The following is a 16,638-nucleotide window of genomic DNA, read 5'->3' on the forward strand; positions in this document are numbered from 1 at the left end:
CCTCCATTATGCGCTGGCTCCATTACCCGCTGGCTGCTTCCCAAACAAACACACGTGCGGCTTGGCACTTGTGCCGTATGTAACAAGTGACGCGACGTGACACTGCGGCTGTGATTGGTTCGGCTCTGCGCTACTTGATTTGGATTGGCTGACCTTTTTTTTTTTTTTTTTTTAAGAGGACAAGAGCGGCGAGGTCTATCGCGATAGCTTAATTTCTCTATCGAGTAAAAGTTATATCGCGATACATATCGTTATCGTTCTATCGCCCAGCTCTAAGGGACGGTATTGGTCAGATGATGAATAGTCCCTGGTTTCCTGCAGACATAATGCTTGGCATTGAGGCCAAAGAGTTCAACCTTTGATTCATCAGACCAGAGAATTTTGGTTCTCATGGTCTGAGAGTCCTTCAGGTGGCTTTGGGCAAACTCCCGGTAGGCTGTCGTGTGCCTTTTACTGAGGAGTGGTGTCTGTCTGGCCTCTCTACCATACAGGCCCGATTGGTGGAGTGCAGCAGAAATGGTTGTCCTGTGGAGGAAGCATCTGGTTCTTGGTCACCTTGCGTTCTATCTCGATCACTCAAAAATTGGCAGCATGGCCAGTTCTCGGAAGAGACCAAACTTCTTCCATTTATGCATGATGAAGGCCACTCTGCCTTTCAAAATCATGTCCAATTAACCAAATTTGACAGATTGACTCCAACCAAGTTGTAGAAAATATGTGAAAGATGATCAGTAAAAATAGGATGTACCTAAGTTCAACTATGAGTGTCATGGCAAAGGCTGTGATTTTCAAGTAAGAATATTCACTTTGTCATTATGGGGTATTGTGTGTATAATTCTAAGTTGAAAAATGAACTTATTTGAGTTTCCAGATAGACTCTAGATGCTGAGAACTGTTTTTATTAGTATTGAGCATCAAGCCTGAATTCCTTGTTTAAAGACCCTTCCATTTGAGTCGACTGTAAATCACCAAATTAAATTTTAAACTTACACTCCTCCTTCAAAAACAACACTAAATATTAAAAATGGTTGCCTCTACTTTTTGTTTTTTGTTTCTCTAGGTCGTAGATTTTCTAAACCTGTTAACTCCCCTGCTCTAAGTCACTATAACAACACCAAATTATCTGGTGATGCTATAGTTGGCTTTCTTTTACAGTCTTTTTATATAGTCCCAGTTATTAATTGATTTGCAAGTATGGCAAAATTAATGATGAACATTCATTTTTGTAGCTCATTAGAAAAGCAGTTTAAATCAATGAATGTGTTGTTGGGGTTGGTGAATACAGTCCAGGAACCAATCTAAGTCTATCAGATTAAAATCACTGATGTACAAGTAATACTGAAAACCCAGGCGTATCTGCGGGTACTTTCCAGATTATACTCTGAAACACCTGCTCCTTTTTCTAGTGCAGATGTCATGTGCAGCAAAAAGGCTTTAATAATGATTTAAAGATGTAAAGACAAAAATCCCATTTCATCTAAAAGCACTAGGAAGACTTTTCCCCCTCTGGGGCATGTTCAATCTGTCCTCTTACTGAGGCCATCTGCATCTGATGCCGAGGTCACAGTCACCAGTCCTGCTGTCAGGAATGAACCACTCCCACACAATGCCCATCATTGTCCAAATATCAAGACTATTTTTAGTAAGAAACGAAAGGGTAGGGGCAAGAGAGTTTCCAGAGATGTGTGGGTGTGTGTGTGTGGCTGCAAATGGCTTGCTCTATGTGCGCATTTGTTTTTACATTTGTAGGCCTGTGTTCATGTCTTGTTTGTGTGTTCAACCCCTCCCTCGTTCAATCCAGCTACTGTTCTGTGGTGGTGGACAGGAGGTGCAGTGAGAAAGGGGAGGGAGCTCTGGTTAGAAAGCATCTCTTTGACAACATTAAACTCCCCGTTCCTTATTCTGCCAAAAGGCTAAAAATATTAGAAAAAGGACCCACTTGTGCGTAGCAGATGTTGCAGAGGGGGAGGTGGGGTCTTTCCTGCAGCACACGGGGACGGGAAGAGGAGAGCGGACGTGTGTCTGTTTTCTCCAGCTGTCTGCAGGGATACACGTCTGCACGTGAGTGTGTATGTGTGAGCAAAGTTTTTCCTCTTGAGGTCTCAGGTAGATGTTTGCAACTTCTGTTAGTGCTTTGGAAATGTAGACAGGCCTCAGCTGGTTAGGACTGGAGCTTGAATGGCCACATGTAGCCTATTCTTATAAGGGTTTGTCCATCAGTAACTGTGATGATTAAAATGAGCATCTATAGTGAGACGGAGTCAATCGATTTGGTGGTATTATTATTATTATTATTATTATTATTATTATTATTATTACGTTCAGAGAGTTTTGTGGTTCTTTTCTCTAACAAGTTGTTTCTTTAGGGGCTCTGAGTACTAAATGGTGGATAACACATGCTTTACCAGAGGAAGATGTTTTTTATCCAGTGCAGCAGTGACAGTAATTGCTATCCTGGGGACCAGGCTCTGCATCGCAGGTTGTTTTTAGTGCTCATGCACTCAGACTCTACCAGCTGTTTTCTGTTGTAATCCTACACAAAGTTGTAAACCTCCTTCACTGTGGTTTCCTCTGCTGGACTCCCAAGTTGAGCTGACGGGAATGTTTCAGGAGATTTGAGTTTTGAACTCAGTTTGCACACAGCTTTCCATCAGTGCAGCGGCATGTCTTACAAATACATGAAAAAGAGATGCTAACAACAGATGGACATTAATGCTTTTGGCTAATGCTTAGCTCTTTCCTACGATGCAGTCATTTGTTGTTGAATAATGGGAGATATAAGTTCCCAACTTGGAAGAGCCATCGAAAATAAAGAAAAACTTCAGAGCTTAGGAAAATGCTGATATTATGTAGGTAAAAGCAAATTTAATCTGTAATATTGTTTTAGATTGTGACTGTCAAAATAGACGTACTAAGCTCGGTTAGACAAGTTTTTTTTTTTTTTTTTTTTTGTTAAATAGTAGCTAAACACAGTTGTCACAATAATTAAGGCGCTACATAGAGCAGAACACTAATGTTATTAGCAAGATACACTGTATCTCTGAGGAGTCAGGTAAAGCAGTATCTGTCATATCCTGAAACTGCCTCAACATATTGTTTAACATACAAACCATCTTCTTAAGTGATTTTAAACTCATTTTTTGGGTAAGGAAAGATAAAGGGGCTAAACTGAGCTTGCTAACACAGTATAAAACATTTAGCTTAACAGCTACATTAGCTAGTATTTTCCTATATACTCTATATATTCAATGTTTATTTAAGAAAGCAAATATAACATTTTTCTTTTCTATTAAATAAGCCTCAAAAAATGACTGACTGTACCTTTACCAAATTTCATTATGTGGGATTATTAATTTGAGATTAAAACATTCTTTAAAATACCAAAAATTATCAACAGGTTACTGAGTGTTATGGAGCAATATTAGCCTTGTGTTCCAGAAGCATCAACTCAAGTTAGCATGTTAGCCAGCTAGCATCGGCGTACCTGTATGCTGCTTTGTGTCATTTGTGTCATACTTTTAACCAGCTTATGTAGGAAAGGGAGCAGTGTGTCACGATTTATGAGATGAATCACTATTGGAAATTCTGAACACATTTTAATGACCACTAAATCTGTTTCCATGATAATTAGTTATTGAAAAAAAACAGACCTTTCAGCTTTTAGTTATTTGGGGTTTTATGGAGACCTGGAATGTAAACATGCCTGTCTCTAAAGCACTTTGGGTGATATTCTGTTGTTTGAATGTTCTGTAGGACAGCGGTCCCCAACCTCCGGGCCACGTACCGATACCGGTGTGTGAGTCGTTTGGTACCCGGCTCAGGTGTGAAATTCATGGTTTTCAGGGTTTTTGTTGTTATGTTTTATCTTTCTTTTCTTTTCTTTTTTTATCTATTTTATTGTTAACTCGGTTTTCCTGGGTCTTTTCCCTTGTGTTATGAATAAATCTTCTATTTTTGGGTACCGGTACTGGTTTTATTTTGTTGAATTTATTAGAAAAAACACCTTAAAGGCCGGTCCGTGAAAACATTGTTGGACATAAACCAGTCCGTGGTGCAAAAAAAGTTTGGGGACCGCTGCTATAGGACATCGATAAAACAGACGTGTGACAGCTGATTTTTAGAGTATGTCTGATGCATAATGTTTCATTTCTAAAACATAATTAATTTCACACAATTCAGTGGGTTACATCCTGGACTGGATAGAAAGTATGATATCATTACTGGCTTTGATATTGATTAGATTGATATTTGAATTGAATCGCCCACCTCTGCATCCTTGTAGTGTTGATTTAAGGAAAGTTGGCTAATAAACAAAAGTAGCAGCTGCTGTGTGCAACTGTAAAAGAACATCATTTTTACAGTAAGATATTACACATATTTAACTTTTCGATCACTATTTATTATCTTTGTCTCTTCTGTTGGAGGCATATGGTGCCATCTATTGTGGGCTCTAATGAAACAGCAGTTATTTGCTGCTTTTAACAGCAAACAGACGAGTCATAATAATTACAGCGTGCAAAACCACCTCACTTCAAGTCAACTTGGTACCATGACTGAAGCTTGTGATCACATGGGTAATGAGTTTGCAGATGGTCATGTTTTACATAGTGCTTGAAAGACTTTTCATCCGTGTTGGCTTAAAGCATGAGTTTGTTCTACTAAATGATCCTTGGGATGAGATTGCTTGGTCAACAACTGCTTCCAAGTTTGAAGAAGGACATTGGAACCTCTGTGAGTTAATCAGTTAATCAATCTTAAAACCAAGCAAATGCCACACTTCAAACATTTGGTATCCATTCATTGCCCTTGTTCTTGTTACACAGAGGTTATTCTGCATATAGAATCACCATATTGTGTTGCCTTTGTTACACTTTCTTGGTTTTCATGCTTTTACCCTCAGGTCCTCTCGCCTGAGAGAGGCTTTTTAAACACCTTAACAAAGAATTCAGTAGCAGAGCCCCGTATCACTGTCTGACCATGATTGCCTGTGGTGGGACTATATAGTGGTCTTGATTGTGTCTGGAACAGGAAGAATGCTGCCAGCCTTTCCTCAGTGTGTTTATTTCTCAGCCCACATCACCGCTGTGGTTCAGCTGACAGTAACTAGTTGCTTTTTTAAATTTCAGTGTAGGCCCCCTTGTGTACAATAATGTATATTTTAAAGGTCTATTGCATACTTTTATAGATGCATGCTAAAGTCCAGGAGGAGTTTAACTAACTTGCTTTGTCAGTGGGCTTGAATGTCACTGCGAAGCAATAGAAATAGAACGTGCATTACATAAAGGCAGCAAGACTGGTCACGAGGAAAGGCAAAGGAGCGTTTGTTGTATTCAACATTGTATTGCGTCAGAAGATACGTCAAAACAGGACTAGATAAGATGATGCTAAACTGTAATGAAATCTGAGTGGATTTTGGTCTGCTAATGTGATAAAAGCACCAACAAGAATAGACCATATGAGTCAAATAAAATAAAAAGTCCCAGCATTTAAAATGATACGTCACCCACAAGTACTGGCAAGATGAGCTTTTCCAGCCATGTGTTATTATATAACATACACCAGCCCCTGAGCCACCCACCCTATCCTCCTCCACCATCCAAGGTGCTGCGGTCGCAGTACACTTGTACAGCAGCAGGCCAGCAGCCGCTGCACACAGCAGGCACGAGGGTGATGCCAGGCGAGGCAGCTGTCCAAACACTGTCCGGTCCCTAGAACAGAGCCAGGGAAGCAGGATAATGGAAGAAGTGTGCAAACAGCTCCCTTTCTTTGTTGCCAAGGAGTAAAAGCACAAGCAGAGGCAACAAAACCCTTTTTGTCTCTGTATCACTTTAATTATCCAAGGCTATGGACACGTTATGGACACGTTAGCAGCACGATTGCTTTCTTAAATATAGCTGTTTACTCTGGGTGACGACAGCACTGGTGCGTGTTCGGTGTATATGTGGAGGGGGAGGGACTCGTATTTGATGTCAGATAAGACCCATTATGCAGCAATCCTCACACTTGGCCCATGGATTCGTATTGCAAACCTCCACAGAGTCATATGCAGATTTGATCCCATGTTGAGAAACAAAGACTCCGTGGGTGGAAATGACAACACGACACACATTAATGTACCCACACTGGCACACACGCATGAAATCAAACACACATACATGTACACTTGGAAATGTAAGAAAGAAAAGATGGGATTTTCTTGTACTTTCACTTTAATTTCACTTTAACTTGGGGCGACCGTGGCTCAGGGGGGTTGGGAACCGTATCTGTAACCGGAAGGTCGCCGGTTCGATCCCCTGGCTCTCTGTCCTGGTCGTTGTGTCCTTGGGCAAGACACTTTACCCTACTTGCCTACTGGTGTTGGCCAGAGGGGCCGATGGCGCAAAATGGCAGCCTCGCTTCTGTCAGTCTGCCCCAGGGCAGCTGTGGCTACAACCGTAGCTTGCCTCCACCAGTGTATGAATGCGAGAGTGAATGAATAGTGGCATTGTAAAGCGCTTTGGGTGCCTTGAAAAGCGCTATATAAATCCAATCCATTATTATTAATTATCTGTCTAGTTCGATACGTTTGCTTTTTCCCCTCTCTTTTCACAAATCTTCACACACACACTAAGGATTAGAGTTGGTTATGGGCGGGAATCTCATGGATTATTACTGGAAGACAGTTACACAACCAGAACAGAAGTTTGAGAGGCAAAGGGAGTAAAAGAAGCACCTTCATTCATACACAAGTCTGCATGTTAAAACTTTAAGCTTCTGCTACTGTTATAACCAACTTACTCACCCAACTTTTATTTGATCTTTTATTTGTCTCTAATTAATTAATTTACACTGGACGCTGCAGTGAAATGACTATAATTCAAGAGTGTCGAACTCCAGGCCTCGAGGGTCGGTGTCCTGTAGGTTTTAGATGTGTCCTTGATCCAACACAGCTCCTCAACATGTCTTGAAGTTCTCCAGAGGCCTGGTAACGACCTAATCATTTGAATCAGGTGTGTTGACCCAGGGGGATGTCTAGAACCTGCAGGACCCCGGCCCTCGTGGCCTGGAGTTCGACACCCCTGCTATAGTTGGTGTAAGGATGACTGACTGAAAACATTGAACGTCTGCCAAGTCGAAACTCTTGGATGAAGGTTAAACAAGGACTCTTAAGTGTTTCTAACAGTAGCATGTCTAGTCCAGTATTAGGCATGTAATACAGTGTAAACCTTTGTTCTGTGTGTGTTTGTGAGCAGGCAGGCAAAGGAGAGCCCCACGTCTTCAAGGAGAAGACTTTCAAGAAGAAGCGGCAGTGCAGTGTGTGTCGGCAGAGCGTCGATAACGTGGGCTCCTTCTGCAGAGGTGAGAGTGCTCCTGTGTTGACTTTCTCCCACTAATTTTGTTGTTATTAAAAATAAAACCAAAGAAAGAAATTGGACACAACTGTAAGGTCACTAATCCTAACCTTTGTTTTCTTTTCCCCCTCCCACTTGACGTGTTTTTCTCAGTATGCAAAACAGCCACCCACAGGAAGTGCGAGGCAAAGGTAAGGATCGACCGCCAAAGGAAATAGTTTCAGGCTTGACTTAGATGGAGAAAAATAAATTCTGTATCGCTAAACACAAAAATTACAATACAGAGGAAATTTTTATGTTACTTAATGTTTCACAAAAAACTGCACACAACAAGGATAAATGCCAGTTTTCCATGATGTGTGTTATTCACATTTCATGGCATCCAATTGTAGAATTAGTGGCAGCTGGTTGTGTCAGAGAGCCCAGTTTTTAGGGCTTGATTGACAGCAAATACTTTGGCAACTGTCCTCATCCTAACCCTGATGTTTTGTGGAAAAACAAGATTCCTGTCCCCTGATTGCAAAGACGGGGTTAACACTGAGGTGAAGGCTACTTCAGCAGCTTTTCAAAGAAAAATCCCAAATATTTGTTCAGTTTTCTGAGGAGTTTTGGGGCTTTGGACTTATGGCTAAACAAACAACACATGAATTTTTTGTGAGAATAATTACTATTAGCATCCCTTCTTAACCCCAAGTCTACCCAACACTGTGTTTTGGAGAAAGATAAAAATGACTTTTAGTCTTTTTTAAATGTGAATAGTTTTTGACGTGTCATTTGAATGATTATTGTCTTTGTTTTTTTAGAAGAACAATTTCATAAGAACAAAAATTACATATTCTGAATGGCCAGAGCAAGGATTGGGGAGAGGTCTAACTTAGATGGATACAGATATTAATTGCTGTAAACTTGACTCCTATTAAGGTCACTAAATTAAATGCATTTGCATGTACTCATTAAGCCAGTTCCCAGGCACTGAAATGATAAATGACATTAAGGAAACTCTTTGGGGTTGTCCAAACATAATGCTGTCACATTCTGAGCTGAAGAGGATCATGGGAGTGATAATAACATGAAATAGACTTCTTTTTTTGTTGTTGTTTTTTTAACGACGTGCTAAATAAATATCACAAGTTTATAAAGCATAACAGTGAAAGGTAATGTTACTTTATGATTAACTTTTACCTCAAATAAAGGTATAGGTACATGACAGTATCTCTATAAAAGCAGACATCTCAGGAGCCGTTCTAAAAAGAAGCCTGTTCATTTGCATTCCTCAATGTAAGCTGCGAGCCTTCCTTCGAACACCACACTGCTGGCTCTGTGAAAGAGTCATTGATGGAAGTATGGCATAATGAATGGACAGAGTGATGCTGAGGGGGAGAATGTGAAAGGCGCAGAAGGCTGAGGCAGGGAACCTTGGCAGGCAGCAGCTGACTGAGATAAAGCTAAGGGGTGAAGGCATGTGGCAAAGACGAGCATCATTCCTCTAGCATCCCTCTGTCCTCTTGTCTTTTATCTGCGGAGAGCCTTGGGGATGAGTTCAGAGATGAAAGGATGGCTTTGAAACAGCACACGCAATAAAAAAGTAAAATCAGCTTTTTAAGGACAGCTTGTGGTGTTGGTCGCACAGAGTTATAGGTTGGTTATGACTCTAGAGTGGACATAGACCAGTAAGCCACAACATTAAAACCACCGACAGGTGAAACAAAGAACAATAAAAATGTCTTTACAATGGAATGCTCTGCTGGGAAACAACCTTTGTTACATACTATCCACCTAAAATATTGCTGCACCACATCACTGACTACAGTAGTCTCCTATACCAGTGGAACTACCCCTCCAAACTGTCAGAGGTGAAGGAACAGGCCTTATCTGTGTCTATGCTTTCACAGTCAGAGCTGAGAACCTACAGAATATAGGAAGATGGTTTTGATGTTGTGGCTGACTGAAAATAGTATTTGTTTTCTTCCATTGTAGGAACTGTCTGTCTGTATGCGTTGTTGTGAAAGAGAAACTTCAAGGATTAGATGAGTTTTCAGTAACGCAGCTGGTTTCTTATTTTAACTTAAAAGTAATGCAACATAGCATTATAGCAGCACAGCTAGCATGATTGTGTTTAGATGTAAAACCACAACTTGAAATATAACTTTACTTTTTAATGACTTTAGACAAACAAAATACAGTACAATGTGTTCACTGGTTAATTAAGAGATACAGTTAACTTCACCTTTAGACATAATCAGAGATTTAATCTGTTTTTAAGCTAGGCTAGGTGCTAGCTAGAGCGCTATGTGTTTGTATAGCCATAAAAGGCTGTGTCAGTGTTCTTGTTTATCTTGTCATGTGATTTTTTTAACCACAGTTCTAGCCCTGAACTTAAACCCTAACCCTTTGCTCTGGACACGAGCGACAATTATTTTGGGAAAAATGTAAATAAAGACTTGGGAGAATAAAATAATTACAATGTTTGTGTCAATTTGTACAAATCAGCAGTTTGGCTACTTATGCTCCTCATTTAGCAGTACATATTTTAAATGGTGAGAAATGTTCCAGTGTTTTCCAATTTATTAGGAAAAAAGTTGATTATTCCACAGATATTTTATATTTTTAAGATTTATTACAAAAAAACAAAGATCGGGATGTTCTTAAACAGCCTTACTATAACTGTTTGATGTGTGGTTGTTGACTGGGAGTTAAACTGTGATATCCATCGCTGCTGCCCAGGAAGGGAGAGGTCGGATAAGGGAGGGTGTGGAGGACTGGCTTCTCTGTACATATTAGCTGTTATCTAACCTTATGTATAACGCAGAGACTTGAGGAGGGATGAAGGATTGGCATTGGTCTTTCCTAATGTGAATTCAGATATTTGAAGTAAAGACAGTGACACAGCAAACTGAATAAAAATGAACAAGCTAATGCGTGTCACCTGGTTTGTGGTAAACAGGTGTAGTTACCTGTGTTAGAGCAGTTACTTTGCATGCCATTCACGTTGATTTTGTTAACAATTACATTGTCTTTGAATCGCCCAGCTCTCCTCTCCTCCCGTTTGTGTGTGTCTGTGTTTGTATGTGTGTGATATTCCTGCATACACACACGCCTAAGCACTTCTGGAGGTCTGTCATCTGTAAGGCATCCTGTTTACCACACCATTCAGTATGTTGTCAGAGTAGAATTCAGCTCTGTGACGGTGGGAAAAAAAGAAATCATAAACCTACATCTCATAAAGATTGACTGGTAGTGATTGTACTCTGCATGTTTTTAATTTCAGTTATTCTGCTCCCTGCTCTTTGCCCATGAGGTCAGCAGCCTCCAGCTGCCTCGTCTCTGTCTCTATTAAAAAGAACAGACTCTCACAGAGACGAGCAGAAGGCCATAAACAGTTTTACTTCACCATGTTCTCTCTCAGAGAATAGTCTCCCTTATCTTTGATCCCAAGTGGAAAATTTAGTCCGAAGAGAATTTGTAGGGGGTGGTGGGGAAGGAGATGGCGGGGAGAGAAGAGAGAGGGGGGCGAGAGAGGAACAGTGGGAGTAGGAAGGATTAAAATTAGTGAAATGCAGCCCGTGACGATTTGACCGGCCCGTCTGGTCTAATTAGGCAAGAAGAGGCATTTCCGCTGGTCAAACTACGGGCTGGTGGCTAACTACTTGGTTCCCAAACCGAGTCACGCCCACCAGTGATCAGTCAGGCAGGATCAATGGATGTGTGGCTGACTGCCAGATGTGCTGTATCAGACAAAACAGAGCTGACTGAAAAGAGCTCCTGTAGATTGCTGATGGTTTCTTACTGTAAGCAGTGCTTTGAATTGACATCTGAAATCAAAGGCAATCTAAAAGTTTTAACTTTGTTTAAACCCTTCGTATAAGGTCATAAGAGGTCAAATCTGATAACATTTTTTCCTAACTGGTGTTGCCAACCATCCATTCATCTATCCATCCATAAATACTTTTTCTTCAGCTTATCCAGTTAATGGTTATGGGGGTGCTGGAGCTTATCCCTGCTGTCATGGGAAAAGAGGCAGGGTACACTCTGGACATGTTGCCAGCCTAATATTCCAAATTAAATATAAATTAAATTGCACATTTCACAGTTTCATGCGTGTATTGTTGTACTGCTTCATCCACATGAAGCAAGATTTCTCAGCAGAACAAGATAAGCGTTATTCACTTTCCCTGTTTTAAGTATTATTCCACCACTGACTGTCTGCGACTGCAGTTCAGTGAGTAAAGGAAAACATTTCAGAATGGAATTTCATTGTTTTAGGGGTAAGTCGTCCTGCAGATGGTGTATGCTTATGCTGGTAAAGTGGGGCTGCATATCACAGTAATTACACTCTCTGGCCCCGCCCCCCACATATTGGGATTGCTTATTGTCTCTCGTCCTTGTCACAGCTCTCATCCACTGAACATGTCAAAATATATTTTACATGAGGCTAAGCTGTGTGCCGTTTGCATTGCCTGCTGTTCTCTTTACAAGAAGAGGCTGTACAATCAAGTACAGATAGAGTGGAAGTGGGGGAGGACGCAGGGATGGGGGAGAAGAGCAACATAACCCGCCTGATGTTTCTCTGAGCCTTTCATCAAGACAGTTGTGGTTGCTGTTGTGCTCCTCGGGGCTCTTTTTTTCTAATAAGGAAATTCAAAACATAGAAGTACTTTCAGGAAAAGAACCCTTTGAAGTGTCTCCTGCGCACTTCCTCTACTGTGACAAATTTCCTGAAGGATTCAAAAGACTGTGTTGCCACTTTCTTTCCTTTTTTAACTTTGCATTAACTAACGTGACACTCTCAAAAACATCAAGCAGTTGCAGGCTAACAGAAGCGATGAGTGGATGGAATTTTAGAGCAATGTCAGAAACAAAAAGTCGACCAGATTCCCTGTTTTCCCAACATGCAGCTGACCCCGACATCCCTGTTACTCTACAGACTTCCCATCACTATAGGAATATGTCACTCGTTGCTATTAGAGCATGCCAGCTGCAGCATGCTTTTAAGCAGTCTCCTGTAACAGGGAGGCTTAAATAAGAAATATCCATTGCAGCAGTTTACTGTAAGAAACCTTTTAATTGTTTCAGTAGGTTGTTTTTGGGGGGCCTCAGTGACATCAGCAGCAAGTCATTCTTGTGGCGTCTAGCCCGGGCCTCTGGTTCCCCCCCTGCAGTTCCAGTATTTCACTAAATACTCGTGTAGTCAGCATGAGTCATTCAGGATAACAGGATCCAACTGCATCATTTTAACATTACTGGGACCATGACCGTCTCTTCTGACTCAACGAACTTTATCACAGACAGCTCTGGTAATTGCTGAGATAAGTTGGCATGTTTTCAGTTCGTGTGTGTGTGTGTGTGTGTGTGTGTGTGTGTGTGTGTGTGTGTGTGTGTGTGTGTCCAGTACAGACTAAGCGAGAGAAGGAGCGAGTGAGCATTGTTGATGAGAGTTAAAACCATAAGCATGACAGCTTACTTAGCCAAGTTGGGACTAAGCCAGTCCACTCTGTGTGTGTGTGTATGCGTACATGTGTGTGCGTGTGTGTCTTAGCTAGGACATAAGCTGTTCTAATTGGCCGATGGGTTTGTTCTCAGAACTTTTGCATATTTCACTTCACTTCATTTGTATCTGGTATTTCATACATCATTCAAGGAGCCTTCTTATAGTGAGGGCAAGACCCAAGACTATTATAGAGAATAATTATTAACTGTACATAAGATAGACCATGACTGTGAATTTTCGACTTCACAGTTTACAGCCTTAACTTTGCCATTTTTCAACCATTTCAATCATTTTCGTACAACAATTAATAGGAAGATGAAAAAAAATATATATATTTTTTAATTTCTACCACCATCATCAGCTCACATCTGTTTTGATTATAAAATCTGAAATCTGTTTAAATATGCCTGTCTAATACACAATGTTTCTAATTATTTAAAAATCCCAAAATGTGTGTGTGTGTGTGTGTGTGTGTGTGTGTGTGTGTGTGTGTGTGTGTGTGTGTGTGTGTGTGTGTGTGTGTGTGTGTGTGTGTGTGTGTGTGTGCTTGTATTTTTTCACTTATAAAGAAATGGGTCCATGAATTAGCACAGGCAGGGCTGGGCTGGCACAAAAAATATCGGCAATTTCATGTTTGCGTAAAAAACATCTATAGTATGTGACAATTTAAAAACTACATTTTAGCTACTAGCAGTTGCTCATGGTTAAAGGAGCCATCCCAGTCCAGCCCTGAGCACAGATGAGGCTGAGCACACTGTTGGCGTCGACTGCCTGTATCTGCACACCTGTTAATTTGAAAGTTACAATAAAATTTTCACTGTTAGATGTCATTAGATTGCAGATTGAATCAGGTGAGTTCTGTTTTCTTACCCCTCCCAATCAAAGTGCATAATCCTAGCTACGGTGGCTGCTATAGGACAACTCACTTGGCTGACAAAAGGTTAGTTGTATAATGGCTGCATGCGTTTTTCATGTTTCTACTACTGTTTGTGCAAAAAGAAACATTTGTCCACATTATATTTTAACATGTCTGAATAATATCAACACTTAAAACTAAATTAGGAAAGAAAAATGGACTTTTGTACATTTGGTATAAAAGAGTAAATCGTTCTTAGAGACAAACCATCTTTATAGCAAGTTGAATACTTTCCGGCAGGGTCTGTCATATGTGTGCCTGTGTTTAATTGGGTTTTCCTGTCTTGCCTCTTTTGGCTGTTGTACCCAGTCAGTTCACCTCCCCAGACCTCAAAGAAATAACTGAAAAAAACCTAAAAAAACCAAAAGTCAAAGGAAGAGATGGAAGACTGTGACCACAGTGGCGTCTATTTTGTGAATTGTGGTGTAGTGCAGGAGGAGATGGGTCCTAAAACGGTGGTTGACATTGCCCATCTGAAGAATGCAAATGCATTTTTGTGCATATGGTAAACAATGCGAAGACTGCAAATATAGAAAGAGGAGGAGACACTGTGCTTTTGGGAATTGTGCAAGTGCCTGCTTATCGACAAGATGAATGAGAGACGGCGCCCAGCCGCAGAGCGTAGACGTGGAATGAAGATCTGTAATGATGCCCCACATCGGTTGGCTCACAAGAGGTTTTTCCATTGTTGATCTCTCCCAATCACATCATGACCCCGGCCTTCCTGTGTTGTTTATTTACCCATGTTTATTTTTATCCAGCTTCAAGCTCTCCGCGCTTGTTTGGGTTGGGTGGAAGTTAAAGATGGGTGGATGAGAATGCTGTGTGTGTGCACAGCGTGTGTGTGCACAGCGTGTGTGTGCACAGCGTGTGTGTGCACACGCGTGTGTGTGTGTGCGCTTTAACCTTGAGCATGTACCTAGCAACCCTCTGTACAAGCAGCATTCCTGTTTGTGTTTTCCATCTGCTTAACTTTAGTCTGTGTAGTCAGAACCTCAAAATCCATAACAGGGATTTGCATCCCACTTGGTCATAAAAGCTCCACCACAGGGACCCATGTGACCTATGAGATCTTCAGCCGCCCTCTCAGCTGCTTGGACCGAAAATGTAACCGTGATAGACAGAGACCTCTTTCTTTCCTTTTGGGGTCAAAATAAAGTGTGGGAACAAGAGACAAAGAGTGAGGAGGGGGGAAGGAAAACACAAATGCTTTGTTAGATGGCCTCGTATAAAGACGAGCACAATATTGCACTCCTAAATCTGCTGGATGTAAGTCTTTCACCTATAGGTGTTGTTTTTGCTTAGCTATGGTCTTGAAGCCCTCATGAGTTAGGTCGGGTTTCTGGTTTTCTCATGAAGACCATCTTGTGATGATTAAGAGGCATTGGACATGTGGGTTGCATTTAAAGGGCAGTTATACAGCTAAGCCAGGTAACTATCAAAAGTGCCATAGCATAAGTCAGGCAGGTTTGTGCTAAAGAGTGACCATCTGTGTTTCTGACTGCCAAAACGGTCTTAAAACAAAACCCAGTCTTATGTGTCAGTTTTACATTAGTTACAGATGAGGACAAAGTTATTACCCCCCAGCTCAGGTACAGATAGCAGAAGGAAAATACAAATAAAATACAAACAAATAAAAAATAAGTAAGATAATACACTATATACAACAGTAGCATACACAGTATGTGATTAAGGATATGGTTGTGGAAATATGCAAAACATAAACTATATAGCTTAACATAACTATTCTACCACTACTAAGCGCTCCTTTAACAGAGCAAGGGATTTTCAACATAGCATCTTTAAACATATAAGTTTCTTTAGAAAGCGTAAATTATTTCTATTTGCGCACAATAACAGAATAAGCCCTGAAAAACTGACCTTTTTGTTGAGCTATAGTAAAAACAACTGGTGTGCAATGATGTGCTTTAATTTGGTGAACTTTATATATCCGTATTTGTATATCAGTGAAGGATTGTGTAATTACCCCCTTAAGTGCATTAAAGGGAGCCTTTGTTTAAAAAAAATCTAAATAAATTATTATTACAAAATGTCAGATTGAGCAAATGAGCACAGACAGTTCAAGCTTGCTGCTGTATCCGTCCTGCTTCCTCGTTTCTGTAAGTGCTTCAATGTTTCATCAGCATTTCTCTTACAGCTTGAAAAAGTTTCCCCTCTGCGATCATATGAGTGTAATACATCACTTTATAAGGCCCCCTGCATTCTTCTCAGGCTCGCTCACTGATGTAGGTGATGATGGTGATCACTAAAGCACACAAGGTCACAGCCAGCATTTTGTTCGACAGCTGAATCTTTGCTGCTTTCATCAGTGTCCTCTGATTGGCTCTCCTAAGGGAGCTGAAGGAATGAGGAGCCTGTTAGGCCTAAGGCTTAACATCAAAGGAAATGGTGCATGTGAACAGCGTTCATATGTAGCTGGACGTGGCTTGATTGGGGTCCGGATTGGTTGGTACAGTTTGCTTTGCTCATAGACGTAGTTTTTGTTGGTTTGTCATAAGGACAACAGACACATCTATTGTTGGGTGTCTGTTGCAAAAACCCTACAGACAAAGAATGTAATTGGTATGGCTCCCACACCTTAACATCTGCGATCATTTGAGGTCTCCACTGCTTCCCTTGAGTCATGGTTTAGTGTCACTGTGGGTTTATATGCTTGGGGAACTTTGTCCACAGTTTCCTCATCTGCACACTGATCTCACTTGCATTAATCCATTGATTTGATGTTTTCCCGTTCAACACTACCTGAGGGAACACCATGGTATTTTAAGATCTTCTTTGCTGCCATTAGGCTTGATGGCAAGGGTGTTGTTGTAGTGGTCATTAATGTAACTGAGCTGCCTCCCCATCTTATTTTGTAGTGGGACATACTCCAACTCCCCCTG

General features: G+C 40.9%; 1 protein-coding gene across 7 annotated transcripts in view; it reads left to right on the top strand.

Moving 5' to 3' along the window:
- The window catches only part of tns2a (tensin 2a), a 72,686-nt gene that overhangs the window by 14,170 nt on the left and 41,878 nt on the right, over positions 1-16,638 (top strand). For all 7 annotated transcript variants that reach the window (XM_080897749.1, XM_080897748.1, XM_080897750.1 and 4 more), the window contains exons 2-3: positions 7,233-7,338; positions 7,485-7,522. In XM_080897749.1, coding sequence (XP_080753875.1) covers positions 7,233-7,338; positions 7,485-7,522 — 144 coding nt within the window. The remainder of the gene's footprint in view (positions 1-7,232; positions 7,339-7,484; positions 7,523-16,638) is intronic.

This window comes from Rhamphochromis sp. 'chilingali' (genome assembly GCF_963969265.1).
Source record: "Rhamphochromis sp. 'chilingali' genome assembly, chromosome: 12".
NCBI lineage: Eukaryota > Metazoa > Chordata > Actinopteri > Cichliformes > Cichlidae > Rhamphochromis > Rhamphochromis sp. 'chilingali'.